The sequence below is a fragment of the Natator depressus genome, chromosome 8 (genome assembly GCF_965152275.1).
Source record: "Natator depressus isolate rNatDep1 chromosome 8, rNatDep2.hap1, whole genome shotgun sequence".
In the NCBI taxonomy this organism is placed as follows: Eukaryota; Metazoa; Chordata; order Testudines; family Cheloniidae; genus Natator; species Natator depressus.
The window spans coordinates 32,293,169-32,309,944 of record NC_134241.1 but is presented as its reverse complement, the minus strand read 5'-3'; the positions used below and the strand labels follow the sequence as shown (position 1 = coordinate 32,309,944).

The window sequence follows — 16,776 nt, the reverse complement described above, 5'->3', positions numbered from 1 at the left end:
GGGCGGGCCCAGGTTCCTCCCAACTCCTGGTCAGACACAGGAGGAGTTGACCTGGACTGTGGGTTCACGAAAACGGCCAAACTGAGGGCTGCCGTGAAGCTCCAAGGCAAGCAAATCCGCCAATAAGCGCAAGACCCATCAAGGTAGAGGAGGAACTTTGTCACAGCACCTAAATAAAAGTGGCCTGATTTTCAAAGATGTCAGGCAGTCGGGGTTCAAGTGGATTTTTTGGTGCTCAGTAATTCTGCAAATTAGGCCGTATGGCTGCAGATTACACTATTTTCTTTAGCTATGCTTCAATGTAAGGCAAACAGAAAATTGCTCAACTGAATGATTTCATCTCCTATATAGTTTCTACTGTAACTATTTAAAATTTGTAGAGAAAGAATATAAGATAATCACAGAAAAAACAGGAAAATGTCTACAGGAAATACTGATTTGAACTTCCCCCACTCTCGGTGCACTGAAAGTCGTATATTCTTTCAAGAAAGTGCTAAAAATATTACCAAGTTACCCAAATATAAGATGGCATGAAAAACATATGAAGTAGATTATTTACATCTTAGTTAAGAAAACAATGAGATAGCAGCAGTTTCTAATTGCATGTAATAGCTTTTGTACATTAAAAAATGTAATTGACTTATTGCTTAAATAGTTCCATTTCTGGTAAATTTCACTCCAATTAATTGGTGTATTTCATCAACCCACACAATAATTCATACCCACCACAAAATGGAAATTAATTGTCCTATACCAAATCAGAGCGGATAATGCATGCATGAGCCTTAGCGTAAAAGGAATTTTTTTTTGGCACATATTGAACTTTTTATGATCTCTGAAGAGGAATCTGCTGAATTTTCTATTTTAAATGCACCCTTTCATTATGCCATTTACCACTCTGAATATGGGAAATAAGTGTCTGTTACTACCGGCTTTCTTTTTTCCAGGGGTGACAGATTTAATTCTTTTTAAAGACGTGTCTCAACAATTGTATTTTTGTTTGTGGTTTTTTTTCTGGAATAAGACATTTGAAATGTATGTTTGTGTAATGAAAGCATTATCTTTATCTCATTAAAGAGTGCATTACTGTCTCTAAGCTTTATAATATCCCATATTCTAGGTTTTCCTATTACATTCTTAGTCCAAAAGAGCTCATTTTTCATTCTGCTAATCTTTGTTCTTCTTTGCAGTGTGCAGAGTCATAAACCTCATGTTTAAAATATACATGCAACCATTTTGTAGAAAAATAATCATTTTTATTAATTCAAGAGAGTTCATATAGAATTTATACCAATCTTTGTCTCAAAGTTTCAATCAGAAGTGACCTCAGTGAAAGCGGTCAGAAACATTATTTATTGCTATGGGTGGAACTAAGAATCATTAACTAGTACACATTTAGAAGCAATGCGTGTTTATTTTGTTCTTTGGTTAAGTATTGTTTCTACACCATTTCATACATGTCTAAGAACAGGGATAATAAATTTTGATAAGAAAGTTTGAAAATGTTTTTTAAGCTAAGACTGATTTTACATCATTTTCACTGTTATAAATTCTTATGTTTAGGCCAGAGATATAAAAAGGCAGAAGTTATTTAAAAAAATAGTTTTCAACTCCTATCTAACAATATGGTGAGGTCCAAAACTTTCAAAGTCTATATGTTGTTAGTCAATGCTCTGGTTTCCAAAGTCAGCGTCAACTCATCATATCTAAACTGCTTGCTTCCGTAGCCCCTTCACAGCGCAGGGCATCAGCCATGTCTCTTCGAAAGACCGACATGTTCTGGGTGAATCTGGGCACGAGAAAACCCCAAATCTTTGGTTAAACCAGACCTCTGATTTATGGATTTATTTAGATTTAAACAATAGGAAAAACATTAAAAATGCTCAGATAAAATCTCTAAGTGTCCTAATAATTAGTCTTACAACATAACAACGACTAGCCAGAAGCATTAAAAACATTATGTGTGGACAGCCTGTAAGCTCAGACCATTAGGAGCATGAACTGCTTATGAATGGTAAATTCAGCCAGCCAGGAAATCAAAACAGGAAAGCTCCTTTGAATCCCATGCTGCTTATGGGAAAAATGCCCTCAACCATCCCCCAAAACCTTGACAAATGAATGACTTTGTGCAACATGCTCCGAAAGTCATTGAGTTCAGACTATTTCAGACCTAGTGTCCTTTCTTGATAGTGAAGGCAGAGTACAACCTGTGTTTCAGCAGAACAGGACACAGTTACACGTAAGGCAGACCAAATTCTCTTGTTTATCAACGTAGTTGGAACTGTCTCTTTTACCATATTTGCTGGCAAGTTTAAGGCAGAGGTGGGCCAGAATTGGAATCTCATATTTGAACCACTTTTCATATGATATATATATAAGGCCTATTTTCTGGTACTGATTTGTCCAAAAATCGTATGAGAACAGATGGTGCAAACTCAATGAATACTGTACAGCTTTTTTGGGGCCCAAATCCCACTAGGACAGCACATGTAATTTCAGCACTATCACAACCTGAAACTGAACCCTTGCCCTGATTCAGCCCTAAAAGCAAGTGCAAACCTGATCCAGATCAAATCCACTTCCTCAGTCTGTCTTTATTTAAAACACAGTGTAGCATTGCCATTTATCACATTTCACATACGTATTTTCAGTAGCAGAAATTAAATGTTTTGTTTCTAATTTAAAATATTAGGCACAATCCTGATCTTAGATGTGCCCCCAAATATAGGGCCCTTCCTCCTTTTTTAAATGCTGCAACTGCATTGATTGCAGCTGAAACATTCTTTGCTTGGAGGCTGTCAAATCTCACAGGCTCAGTAAGGTCAGATTAAGGAAGATGTCCAAGGAACACCAATTGTGAATTACAGTTTAAGGACCTGATCCTGCAAAGGGCTCTGTGTAGATGAATGTTTGCAAAGCCAATGGGATTCCAGGTGGGTCTAAGATCCCTAGACAGGACTGGGGCTGATATCCCTTCCTATTCATGCTCTTCATAGTTCACTGCAGATAGCAGCAGGGTGGTAGGTTAGGGCTTGCTTCGTGTGGTTACAGAGGATGCATTTCAGAATGTTTCTGTGCATACTTCTTTACTTTTGTGTTTATTTCTTTGCTAATGAAAACTGATTTCTGCTCACATTTGAACATTCCAAATTAAAATAAACTAGTAAAATGGACTTTCCTAGGAAGTTACAAGACACTTAAAAGAGCCCAAAATAACCTCTGAAAATAGGACTGCCTAGGTCAGGGGTGGCCAACCTGAGCCTGAGAAGGAGCCAGAATTTAACAATGTACATTGCCAAAGAGCCACAGTAATACGTCAGCAGCCCCTCATCAGTTCCCCCACCCCCCGTGCCTCCTACCCACCGGCAGCACCTCCCTCCCCCTCCCCCACCTCCCAGTCAGCTGTTTCGTGGCATGCAGGAGGCTCGGGGGGGGGAGGGGGGAGGGAGGAGCAAGGGCACGGGAAGGGGTGGAGTGGGGGCAGGGCCTGTGGCAGAGCCAGGGGTTGAGCAGTGAGCACCCCCCGGCACACTGGAAAGTTGGCATCAGTAGCTCCAGCCCCAGAGTCGGTGCCTATAAAAGAAGCCGCATATTAACTTCTGAAGAGCCGCATGTGGCTCCGGAGCCACAGGTTGGCCACCCCTGGCCTGGGTATAAGACATGTTGCTTGTTCATACTATGGCTGCCTAAAAGCCATCCCAGGAAGCTGGGAGAGAAGATCACTCATTTGATGTACCGTTCCTTTAACAATTCTAGATAATACCTGCTCACATTACCCCCAAGTGAGCAGTCTACATATCTCTAGCTGCAGCTACTAAGACTTCCCAAAAGACCACCCAACCTTTGGAGTTTTGAATACTCCACAGACACTGTACATTGCAATTCTATTTTAAGAGGCTGTGTGTGTTTGAACTTTGGGCTTATGCAAGTTAGGTGATGATAGCCCTCAAGACTGAAGTCTTGGTCATCCATAGAACAGAGACAGCATGGGTAGCTGCAGCACAAGCTTCTCCACACTGTCCAGCCAATGCACCTAAGTGTTATCGTGGAGGTGAAAGGGGAGTTCAGCCCCTTTGTCCATATGACATGTCAATGGCAAACCTCATGGTATACGACATACCTTTTAAACTCTAAATACTCCTGGGGAAATAGCCCTTAATTTGGGCATTTTTGGTGATGAGATGTGAACGCTAATCTGTTTTTCCAAGCAGCTATGTGGACTCAAAGACAGTAGTCGTTTGCTATATCAATTTAAAGTCAGATAGTGTTCAGGTTAAATGCTACAGTGGCCCATAAGAAGTCCAATGGCTGGATATTAAACTAGACAAATTCAGATGAGAAATAAAGCACCATTTCTTTTTTAAACAGTGATGGGGGATTAGCTATTGGAACACACTACTAAGGGAAGTGGTGGATTCTCGATGTCTTCAAATCAAGACTTGATGCCCTTCTGCAAGTTATGCTTTAGTCAAACACAAGTTACTGGGCTCAATGGAGGGGTAATTGAGTGAAATTCTCTAGCCTGTGAGATACAGGAGATCAGACGAAACGAGCCAATGGCCCCTTCTGGCCTTACAAATCTATGAATCTATATGAGTAAAGTAGCTCAGTGCTAACTGTACACCCGAATATGGGAGTCCCATAACACTTCACACCTGAGTCATGGACATGATTTGATAAGATTGACACCTAGTCTGTGGTTGTTCGATGGGTGACTCTACTGTTTAATGGCTGAGGTTGGTTGTGGGACCTTAACTGTATTTCTGTACTTTTAAAACCTTTTAAGTATAACTTTAATTTTAAATTTCCAGGCCAACATTGTTTATTTCCTTAGAAAATATTATCTCAAGGGTTCTTCCCTTTAAGTAACTGACAGATATGGAGTTAAGGCTTGAACTATCTACCTATAAATAAATACTCTGGAAATTTCTTTAGTTGTTAAAAACACTGGTGGGATTGTTCAGTCACAGAAATCCCCATGGAGCTTACGAACTGTGCAGAGATGGATCTCTATCCTCCCCAGACTGTCTGCCACCATTACCTCTTATGGTTTCCTCCTTTCTGGTTCCCACATGGCTCCCCACTACATGGAGAAAGCTACATGTGAGGCATGTCAAGTGGACTTATTTCATGGAATAAGTGTGGTCACTACACTACTAGGTGGGACCCCTTCCATCTCCACACTGCCCGCTCTCAACTGGTTCCCTCCATTGCCATTATCCACAGTGGGGTCATGTGGAGTTTATAAACTTAGTATCAGGGATATAAGGAAATGATCATCCTTGCAGAGACCATAATGTGTTCAGAAATGTAATTTAACATTTAATTTCAAAAGCAACCCTCTTCCACTAAAAATAGCCCAAGGCACCAGTCCTAGAGGAAAACACAGATTAAAACCCATCTGGGGGTTCTAAACCAAACCGTTTTGGAATTTTGACAAGTCAACATTTCTCAGAAAACAATGGAGAAATGGAATCATCTAATTGTTTTAACTTTCCCCACTCCCAAATGTCTTGTCCAGTTTGTCTCAAGCTTTCCAGGAAATTCTACCATGGTATAAATCACGTTAAGATTTTGGTTTGGTGGAGTAAAGGTGAGGGGAGGTGAAAACACAGTTGGTAACAGACAACTAGTGTGAACCTCAAATGCAGACAACTTCTATTGCTCTTGTTTTAAACTAACCCAAATTTTTACAGCGAGGGTGAAAGTGAGTAAATTGCCAATCTTGGTCTTCTGAAAAACAAACAAACAAAAAACAGCTCAGTAGTGTTACAGTTAGCTGGTATGAGGGCCCCAACTGGCCCTCTCCCATTTCTGTCTTTTTACAGTTCATAGTTACATCCTTCTGTCTGCAGGGGCTGGGGTCAGTCAAAGCAGCAGCACTTAGAGCAGCAGAGGCTGCAGAAGCCCTCGTAGTTCTGCAGCACCCAAGAGCATCAGACTGGTTTTTGTTGGAGAGACCATATGTTGGAGAAAGGGAGACCTATGCCCCTCCCAAGAAAATGGGGTAGTTTTTTTCAGTGGGGAGGTGGTGGCCAAAAAGAGAAAGGAGCACTCATTTCCTGACAGGCCCTGCCTTTGAGACTATCCTAAATAAATACATATTTAAAAGCAACTAAACAGATAATTATTAAATGCTCTGGCTCCAACTAGTAAGTCTAAGGGAGGATTATTGGGTAGGACATAACCTTACTTTTAAAGGAAGCTAACAAACTCCACTGTAGTTGCACGTTAGCCCAGAATACTCTGTTATGTTATTCTCCGGTTGAGTGTTTTATTTGGCTTTAATCAGTAGAGAACACTTTGGGTGTTGTGAGCTTACCTGTCTCTGTTCTTTACCAAAAGGTTTTGTTCCACTCCTTCCATTAGGTTCCTAAAGCACTGGTCAAGGACCTCTCGTTTGTTGTCAGGCTGGCTGGTTATCAAGCTTGCCCTTAATTCACTGAAGTACTGTGATCAAAAGGCAGAAAATACTTAGGAAACAAACTTTGGAAGTGAAAAGCAGAGGTTGCTCACCTGTACTCAGAACCCTAAATGAGCTCTGTGCATTCATACTCTTGAGATGCGCCAATGGTGCAGCATGAACTGCTGGAACGTATCAACACCAGTGCCTGTTGGAGTGCTCTTGAGCGCCAAGCAGCTCACAATGTTTGGAGTAGGAGGTTCATAGAATCATAGAATATCAGGATTGGAAGGGACCTCAGGAGGTCATCTAGTCCAACCCCCAGCTCAAAGCAAGACCGATCCCCAATTTTTGCCCCAGATCCCTAAATGGCCCCCTCAAGGATTGAACTCACAACCCTGGGTTTAGCAAGCCAATGCTCAAACCACTGAGCTATCCCTCCCCCCAGCATGGTGAACTGGCTGCCTCAGTTCTTTTGACTGGCTCCTTAGGTCCCAAGTTGAAATTAGGACAGCCAGGAAGAGGGAAGGTGTGTGGAGAGTGTGGATATGTAGAGTCCATCTTGAAGAACTCCAGTTACAGCTGAACAACCTTTATTTCTTTGTCAGATGGCTCCTACCCATTCCCACTCTTGGGAGTCCGGCCAGAAGCACTCCTCCCTCTGGACAGTGGGATGAGACGGCCTCTGACATATAGACTGTAATGCTTCTTTACTGGACCAGGCGTCTGACCTCGATGCTAAATCTAAGCAATAATGGTTTGTGGAAAGTATGAATTGGGCTATAGGTGGCAGCTCTACAAGTTTTTAATATGGGAATATGTGTAATACAGGCCACGGAAGTGCCTTCACTCCAGGCGAGTGTGCTCTAAGCCCTTCTGGAAGAGGAACAGAAGTGTGTTCATAACACTCTTCAATACGGAGGCCAACCCACTTGAAAACGTTATGTGATGCCATTACCTGACCTGTACTTTCCCCCCATAAGAGATAAACAGTCTATATGATTTTCTGCATATCTCTTTAAATAGAAGCCATCCAAGGTGTGCAGCCTAGCTTCTCCTGAGTAAGAGTGAGGCCTAAGGAAAAACACTGGCAAGTTTATGAACTGGTTAAGATGGAATTTTGTTACCATCACTTTATCTTTGTGAAGGATTGTAAGAGTGGGGGTCCGCCATGAAAGCCTACAGCTCACTCACTTTTCTAGCCGATGGAATAGCTACAGAAAAGGATATCTTAATCAAGAGATGAAATGGGGAACAGTCTCCCATGCGTTTGAAGAGAGACTCCATGAGCTAAGTAAGTACTACACTGAAGGCCAAGTTCTAAAACTGTCAATGTCCTATGGCACATGCTGTCAAGTGGAGAGAGTGTGTGTCCCAAAGTAGGAAATATTGCTTCCACCTGTAAAGTACAATTTTGGCTCCAGTTAAGGAGGCCAACAACTGTGCTGGGCTTTTTAACCCCCTTGGGGGCTGGAGCCGAGGCTGAATTCCCAGCACTTACGGATCCCTGGTGCTTCAGAACTGGAAGGTTTAACTCTAATACTTCTAGCACTAGCATAACTTGGAGGCTATTCTGATGCACCTTTCTGATCCTGGGAGTGAAGAAGCTGCATATGGAGCAATAAGAACACAAATAACCTTCCCCAAGCAGGCCAAACAACACACATGGATGTCCAAAACAGGAAAAATGGCAGGACAAGTAGTGCACCTTTGAACCCAGATTTGTTTTCAAATTCCATAATATTGGAACAAAAGACTGGTGCCAGAGCAGTAAGATCCTTAGTACAAAACAAAACAAACCAAAACAAGAAAAGAAGAAGAAAAAAAATAAAAAAACACTAACTAAAACCTAGCTAAACAAAAAGACGATGGCACTGGGCATGATCCATTCTGATGAATCTGGGTCCCAGGACCAGTGAGGCTGCTGGTCTATCTGCTCCCATGGTTGAAAGGAAGCAGGGTGATTGATGCTTCCTGCCCCTCTTCCATAGTCCCACCCTCTGAACATTCAGAATCAGGAAAGGTAGTAGTTGTCAGAACACTTCAAAGGGTACCGCTTCTGGAACATAGGTTTCACAGTCCAAGCTGTACCATTGGTGTGTCCCAGCAGAAGCCACTGGAAGATTTTAGGGCCAAATTTTCAAAACCTGGCCACAAATAACTGCTGATGAAATTTAGGTAATTTAGGCATCATGCACAAGATCTAAACTGCACCCCCAAAATTGAAGGTGCATAAAGAGAGGCCTGGATAATGCTAGGCTGAAAATCAGGCCTTTGCAATCCCCAATGTGAATTTTAAAAAGTATCTATCCCAAGCTCTAGGGGCTTATACAGATACTGAAAACATGCAGAAAGCCAGAATGAAATGGCTTTCTCATTGGTCAACCCCCAAATTAAAAATATGAATTGCCCAACAAACCTATAGCCTCCCTCAACCTGCCTGCCAACAAAAGGCTGAGAAAACAGAAGAGCCTTGCAGCAAGGCCTTAATATTACAGATCTGGGCTCTGTCAGCCCAATGGGAGAATAGGAAGGGCAAGAATCTTAAAAGGCAATGTTGTTTAATGCCTTGTCAGGAAATGCCTTGACATCAGCCCCCTCCCTTTAAAACCAGAGAGATGTTAGCTTGAACATCTCCACTGACCACAATGGCAGCAGTCTTATGCATGGTGAGGAGCTCTTCGGCAGGTAGCTAGCTCCCAAACTGTATACGGCCTTATAGTTTAAAGCCAACAGGCAGTCAGGGCGGATGATGAAGAACATGGCCTAGCCCCAAGATGGCAGAGAGATGGATAATTCTAGCACAGCCCACAACCCAAAGAAAAGTTGTCAAGATTGTCCATGAGTTGGTTTCTTGAGCAGTGGCTTCCCCAGAGCTTCCTTAGAGAGAGCTGCCATGAAGGAAGGCACTCAAAGTGAACAAAATGTGCAGACAAGGATACATTTTTTCATAAAAATTGCCTTCATCAATAGTTTGACAGTTAACTGCAAAACTTCCTCCACTGATAAGTTTGTCTATGGGCTGCTGCCTGCCAGGAGCTGATCCGAGATCCCAAGTAGTCCTGAAAGGGTTTCTAAGCACCTTCTGCAATGGCATCTCTTTTGCTAGCAGCCACGTTTGCCCGGATTCCCATGCCTTCTTCTCCACTAACCTGGTAATCGTTTGGTTGGAGGGCAATAGTTGCTTCAGTGTCCTGATACAGAAGGGATTTCCTGCAGCTCTGCCTGCCACTGTGGGCCAGTTTCCCTTTGCTGGTGTAACTCCTGCTGGCAGTTAATGGAGTGGTGAAGTAGTGCCAGAAGCACCTGCAACCCCCCCTGTACTGTGAGTAGGGTGACTCAGGAGGGGTGGTGACAAGAACGGATTCAGCATCCTTCCAGTCTAGCTTCTGCTGCTGATGCGTCTATGAAACCACAAGTGCAACTGCCGCTGGGGCACAGCTATTCTTGCAGGCACAGGCACATGCAAATTGCACTTGTCTGCACCCATGAGGCATATCTTCCTCTTACATGTGAGCTGAATTATGGATGGACAAGATACCACTAAAACAAGTGAGGAGACCACCAAGCAGCAAAAGTACAGTATGAGTAACCATTATGGTTGCTGGTGGCAGGAACTGTAGCTACAGAGATTATGTCCTGAATTAAGGGAATCTATTTACCAGCAGTTGGCTGGAATGAATTAAAAACAGTCACTTCTGCAGTCATGCAAGAATGTTTCAGACCTTTCCTGTGGCCCTGCAGAATAAGGCATTGAAGTGTATGGGGTGGAAAGAGGCAATGCAACGGGCCTTCACGCCTCATTCATTCTCAGAGCTAAGCCTTCCAGGGAAGTGACCCAGGTAGGTGACATTCCCCTTCCCCACGCTTACAAAAGAGATTGTGCCATAGCTCAATTGGTGCTAAGTAAGGGTGCATGTACACACACATTTCTGACAAACAAAGCCCATGATCATTAGAACTAGTCTAACTTAAGTAGAAAGAGAATACTCTGCTGCCACATATTTATTTCTTAGGGTTCACCACTGCACAGTTTTATCTTCAAGTGAAATATTTAATTTCTTCTTACATTAAAGTGGCTAACAGTAAAAGCACATAATTAATATGTAGTCAAGCTAATATTTAAATGCTATAAATCAGAGGCATTATAAACAAAAGTGTCATCTTGAACAAGATTGGGAATGCACAAAACTACTTATTTCCCACTTTTATAATGATGCAGTGACTCAGAGCACATAGAAAATGATTAGTTTTCCTCCCAAAGTAGGAAATATTGCTTCCATCTGTAAAGTATAATATTGTGATGTCATAAACTTTTTCTAAACACTGAATTTGCCCTTATTCCCTCTCAATCATTTTAAAAGAACTGCTCTCTCTTATAGAGCTTGGATTTAAATCACAATAACACACCAAGAAGATGAATGACAGTGCTATTGGATATGGCTAAAATTGGATCCTTCAGCACAGGTGAATGATGAGACAGCGCTTCTCTTTTTGATATATTTTCTTCTTCTATTAGTTTCCTTCCATGGTTGGGATTTCAGTTTGAATTTTAATGTATGCGGCTGCCGCTAATCTTAGTGTCTTATTTTTTCCCAGCACTATCTTATTGTATAGACAATTCATTCTCCAAAGCAGTAATACACTGCCACTTGTGACTGCCCAAGAGATAAAGCAATTCTGAATAAAGTAAGATCCTGCTCTGAAGTATGGAGAATACTATAGGTCAATATCTTCTGAAACAATGTGTTGCCATACACAGCAAATCGCACAAGTTTAGACAAACTCACATTAATTTACTGAAATGGTTGCCTTTTCAGACGATTATATTAAGCCACTAAGGCAGTGGTGGACAACCTGCAGCACGTCAGGGTAATCCACTGGCAGGCCGCCAGACAGTTTGTTTACATTTGCAGGGCTGCCCGCAGCTCCCAGTGGCCAATCCCTGTGGCCAATGGGAGCTGCGGGAAGCACCGACCAGCACATCCCTACAGCCCATGCCGCCTCCCGCAGCTCCCATTGGCCGGGAATGGCAAACTGCAGCCACTGGGAGCTGTGGGCAGCCATGCAAATGTAAACAGACTGTCGGCGGCCCGCCAGCGATTACAGACATGAAAGTTGCGATATTACAACAGAAAAACTTCAAAACCAGACTCCAGCGAGAGACTGTTGAATTGGAATTCATTTGCAAATTGGATACTATTAACTTAGGCTTGAATAGAGACTGGGAGTGGCTAAGTCATTATGCAAGGTAACCTATTTCCCCTTGTTTTTTTCTACCCCCTCCCCTCCTTCAGACGTTCTTGTTAAACCCTGGATTTGTGCTGGAAATGGCCCACCTTGATTATCATACACATTGTAAGGAGAGTGATCACTTTAGATAAGCTATTACCAGCAGGAGAGTGGGGTGGGGGGAGAGAAAACCTTTTGTAGTGGTAAACACCCATTTTTTCATGGTTTGTGTGTATAAAAAGATCTTCTGTACTTTCCACAGTATGCATCCGATGAAGTGAGCTGTAGTTCACGAAAGCTTATGCTCAAATAAATTGGTTAGTCTCTAAGGTGCCACAAGTACTCCTTTTCTTTTTGCGAATACAGACTAACACAGCTGTTACTCTGAAACCTGGTACCTAAGAGTACTTGTGTTTGCAGGGTTTCTACTTCTGGCTGGACCCTGGAAGATCAGAGTTGCAGAAATTAACAAAAAAGTTAATCGTACTTTTGTGACCCGCAGGTTGGGCTTGAGTTGTTGGGTGAAGGTGTGGCTAGATTTTTCTATTACATAAATTAGGTCATTCATCCTCACTGAGAGCAGCTCTCCAGCACTTATAAAGCATCTGTGCTGGATACTCTCCTCCACCCCCTAACATGGGTAGAAGGGAGCAAGACAGCAAGGAAAAGAGGTGGGGAATTTGAAAGGGTGGCCAATAGCTCTGTGCCATGTTCCCTATCCCTGAATGCATGGGCTCTCTCTGCAAGATCTGAGGGGGTGAGAACGGGAGAGCACCTGCCCTTCCTTGCCAGAGGCTACCGGGGAGGTGTGTGAAGCTGAAGAAAAGTAGGCAATAGCAGTATCACTCCAAAGTGAGCCTTACTGTCAGGGATGGGGTGGCTGGAGAGCGTCATGAGGGCCAAGGTTCTGCTGTTGGGCTGTTCTCTGCTTTCCTTTCGATAACTGGTATGCGTGGTATTTGTAGGCTGGGCATGAAGGAGAAAATATGGCTCCAAATCTCTCCAGTGAAACTTGGGTGATACTTTGAGTAATGTTTCCATTGGTTAGGAAAACCTACAGGAGGGGTCACAGAAATCTATGAGATTGTGAGGACTAGAAACCGTGGCTTTATATTTATCCTAGTCTAATGCCCAGTGCAAGGATTGGCAGTCTTGTAAGTGACTTCTAGTTTTCAATTATCTAAAAAGTGGTGTGCATTAAGGGTCAGACAAGGCAAAGAACATTTTAGTTTGTTAAAGTCTTGAAATCTTTGTAAGTCTATGAGCAAATGCAACTTTATGTTCAGTAAGGTACAAGTTAATTACTGAGCAAATACAGTGAATGCAAAGAGCAAACATGACAAAATCTGAACACTCTTCTGTTTTGTAGCTAGCATCCCCTAAAACTGTGCTTAAAGGGACAATGCCAGCTTGTTTAGTCACCCAAATGTAGGTTTTGTTACTGATCAACACCACCAGGTTTGGCAATGAATAGTATTAACATGGATGTTTAAAATTATCAGCAAAAAGAAGGGTTTTCAGTTTTGTTTTTGCCTGGAGTCAAAACATTTCCAACACCATTCACAACACAAATGCTACTGCACTGGACTAGTGCATGAGAAGCAGCAACTGATTAAAAATTGACTAGCTTTGCTGCCCAAGCTGAGGGAAATGCAAAAAGTAAACAAACAGCATACATTGTGAAAATTAATTAAATTTAAAAAATTCAGTTTCAACACCAAAAATAAGATTTAATAGTATTTAACTTAAGCTTCTCAGCAGAGGATTTTATTTCAACCATCTCGGCAGACACAACAGTGAGCATGTGCAGAATGAATCTGGTAGCATTTCTGCAATACTTACCTTCTCATTGAGAAGTATAAGCCCTAGCAGTGGTCTGGACACAGACCACTGGTTTCTGCAATCCTCAAAAATGATGGTGTTCATCAGAATCGACATCATCTGAAAGAAAATGCATTTATTTTGCATTAGTTTGTATATTTGGTCCTATAACGTGTGATTTGGTCCCAAGGATTTTAATTAATGACTGCCCAGAAAAATAAATGATCCCTTTTCAAACAATGTTGAACTCCTCCTTGGCATCGTGTGTGCCCAAATACGTTATATCCTTTTCTACACAACTCACTCTTGTATAATTATTCCCATACCCAACAGAGGCCATTATCAGTAGAAAGTTCTAGAAAAATGGCACCCAAGGTTTGTTTAAAGAAAAAACTAACCAGAAAACGGACTACATCATGACTTGACATTTATCCCTGTTCAGACAGCTGGGATGATTTGTATCAGATGCAGACCTCACTACAGTGACCCGTGCCTTTGCCCCCTTGAGGATGGATCACTTCAGTGTGTTCTGTCTAGTGCTGATCTTTACCACTACTCATACACTTCAGATGATTTAGAAAATGGCTACCTAAAAGTCACATCTATGCTTAGTAATCTGCACTAGTTCCAAATTCATTTTCAGATGCCACTCAAAGTGCTGCTTTTAACCTTAAATTGGATGGGTCCTTGTTACCTCAGAGACCACCCCTTTTCTTGTGGGATACTTCAGTATTTGTGATCAGCTGGGGCACCTGAGTTGAGAGCTCCCTACTTTTGTGAAGGCAAAAGCAAAGACAGAGAGCTTGTCTACAGGAATATTTAGTTTGCAGCCAGCTGGGATGTAAATCTCTCCCCCACTAGGTTGCTGCACACTAACTGTCCATGTGGACCCTGCTGACATGCATTAACAGTTCTTTAGTGTGCTTTGATCTAGTCCCATTTCAAAGTGGGCGAGACCAAAGGGCACTCAAACTTTTAGTGTGTCAGCAGGATTCAAACAGCTTCTAAGTGTGCAGCAGGTTACTGAAGGGTAGATTTACACCCCAGCTTGCCGTGAAATAAATGTTCATGTAGACAAGCCCTAAATCAAGAGACTTAGGTACTGTTCCCAACTCTGCCACTTATTTGGCATGTGAACTTCAGCAAGTCATTTTGCCCCTTTGCCTCAGTTTCCCCTTCTGTATAAAGGGGATAATGATATTTACCCACCTTTGTAAAGCACTTGGACATCTAGGAATATAAAGCACTAGGTATTATTACTATTAATCCAGGAAGGGTTGGAGGCAGGGCATTCACAATGTGGGGGTCTCAGTTATGGAATTAATTGTCCCCATTGGTTTGCCGGAGCCACAAGTGGCTTCTCTTCAGGTAATAATGCAAGGCTTATTAGCTCTCCTAGGCTTTTTCCAAGTTTGGCTGCAAAGCCTATTACATCTCCCAGGCTTTTGCTGGGAGGGATGGGGTTCTGTTTCGGGGGAGGAGGTATCTGGGAAAGCCTTATTGTTGGGTATTGAGTTATCATTGTTATTTGTAGCTTTTGTAGAGATTGTATGTGCACCCAGTGCATTGGATGAGCCTGAGTTTAATAAAACAAAATAAATAAAATAAGCAAAGAAACCATTTGATGATAAAATGCCCTACGATCTTCTGGAAACACATTAGAGCCTAAAATGCTAAGGGGCACAACACACATGAATCTAAAAAGTGTCTGGTTGGGATTAGACAGAGTGAAAATTCGTAAAATGCCACCAACAAAGAACTTGACTCACATTTGTAAAATATCTACTAGCCCTAAAACCAAATACACACAGAGAATGTGGAAAATCATTAAATCATTTCTTCTAGGCCAATGAGTAGCTATGAGCTGAGTCCCCAGAGAACTACCACACTGCAAACCAGCCTGTAATAACTGACCAAGGCTAAGTCAAACAACATGTTTCATTAAATGAAAAAAGATGAATCCCAGTACTACAAATCACTTGGAACAAGTAGATAGCCAAAAATTATTTGAAATTTTGATGCTAGGAGCACAAGGTGCGGCGTGGGAAAGGCTAATCCGTCACTTTGCTTTCCCATAACATGCATATGTCAAGCTACTTTTCAATTACCCAGGATAAAGACAATAGTTCAATTAATGCAAACACTAAAAACCACTGGGGAAGGAATGACAGGAACTTCGTTGATCCTGAAACATGAACAGCAGCAATAATAATTCCTCATAACTCTATAGCATCTTTCATCAGGTGATCTTAAAGCAAGCACTTGAAAATACAAGGGAAATCTTTCGGAGGCAAAATGGAATCATCCAAGTTTGCATTCAGCCAGGATATCAAGATTGATACACCCCTACTTTTTAGGAAAAGGGGCCACTGGATATGTAATGGTTGCAAGTACGGTAGTCAGGCTTTTAGTATTAAGCCTAATTCGAAAGATGGAACCTTCTTGAGCAGAATTTACCCTACTACCAATCCTGGGGCAATCGTTCAATACTGACTGAGAGGGAAGAGTGCCATCTACTAAATCTCCAAAACCATATCATATAACACATGAGCGTTTCTTTGAGATTTCAAGTCCCAATCTATGTTGGTACAAAAATAATAAAGCAGGAAGGCAAAATGCACACCCTAGTGAAGCTCCTGGCCATAATCAGCAAAGAAGCTCAACTCTCCCCAGTGAAAGCCATATGGCGCCATTACAGGACAGACTCAACCTTCTCTAAAAGAAGGCTGTGCCCTCACTACCTGGTGTGTGTGTTGGTGGTCTGTCCCTACTTACCTGGGTAAAAGCTACATGCATCCCTTCATTTGGGGAGAGCTGCCAGTTTTGGGTTCAGTTTAACCGACACCTGCCTCAGCTAATACAATGCTGTTAGGAAGTACAGATATACAGCTTCTTCATGGACTGACTAGTAAGACGGAAGCTACAGCTTTTCCTTTCAGACATCATATACATTGCTAATTTGGGAGGGTTTCTTCTAAAACACTATGGCTTTCATGAGCTAGAATCTGGTATGAACATTTTAAAGTACAGGTGTTCAAGTCACACTGGAACTGAAACAACTCCTGGAGTGTCTGAGGAAAGCACTGAGTATTGTCCTCTATTCCCATGGAGTAATTTATCCGAATACAAGTATTTATGTTAGCAATATGTATGGAACTGGCTGAATCAGCCATTTTCTTAAAATAAAATTAGCTATAACTAGTATTTTTGAATTACCTGGGTGACAAAACCAAACAAAGTTGAAGGAAGAGGAATCTAGTTATCACTTAAACTAGAACCAACCCCCTCATCCTTCCAGTCATGTACGCTAATGAGGGGAC

At 42.0% G+C, this 16,776-nt stretch overlaps 1 protein-coding gene across 1 annotated transcript in view; it reads right to left on the bottom strand.

Annotated features, from left to right (window-relative positions):
- Positions 1-648: 648 nt before the first annotated feature.
- RANBP17 (RAN binding protein 17) overlaps positions 649-16,776 on the bottom strand; it is a 257,021-nt gene continuing 240,893 nt past the window's right edge. The window contains exons 26-28 of the mRNA XM_074960698.1: positions 13,478-13,576; positions 6,323-6,450; positions 649-1,789 (exon numbers count right to left, since the gene is read on the bottom strand). Of these exons, the coding sequence (XP_074816799.1) occupies positions 1,693-1,789; positions 6,323-6,450; positions 13,478-13,576 (324 nt within the window). The 3' untranslated portion in view covers positions 649-1,692. The remainder of the gene's footprint in view (positions 1,790-6,322; positions 6,451-13,477; positions 13,577-16,776) is intronic.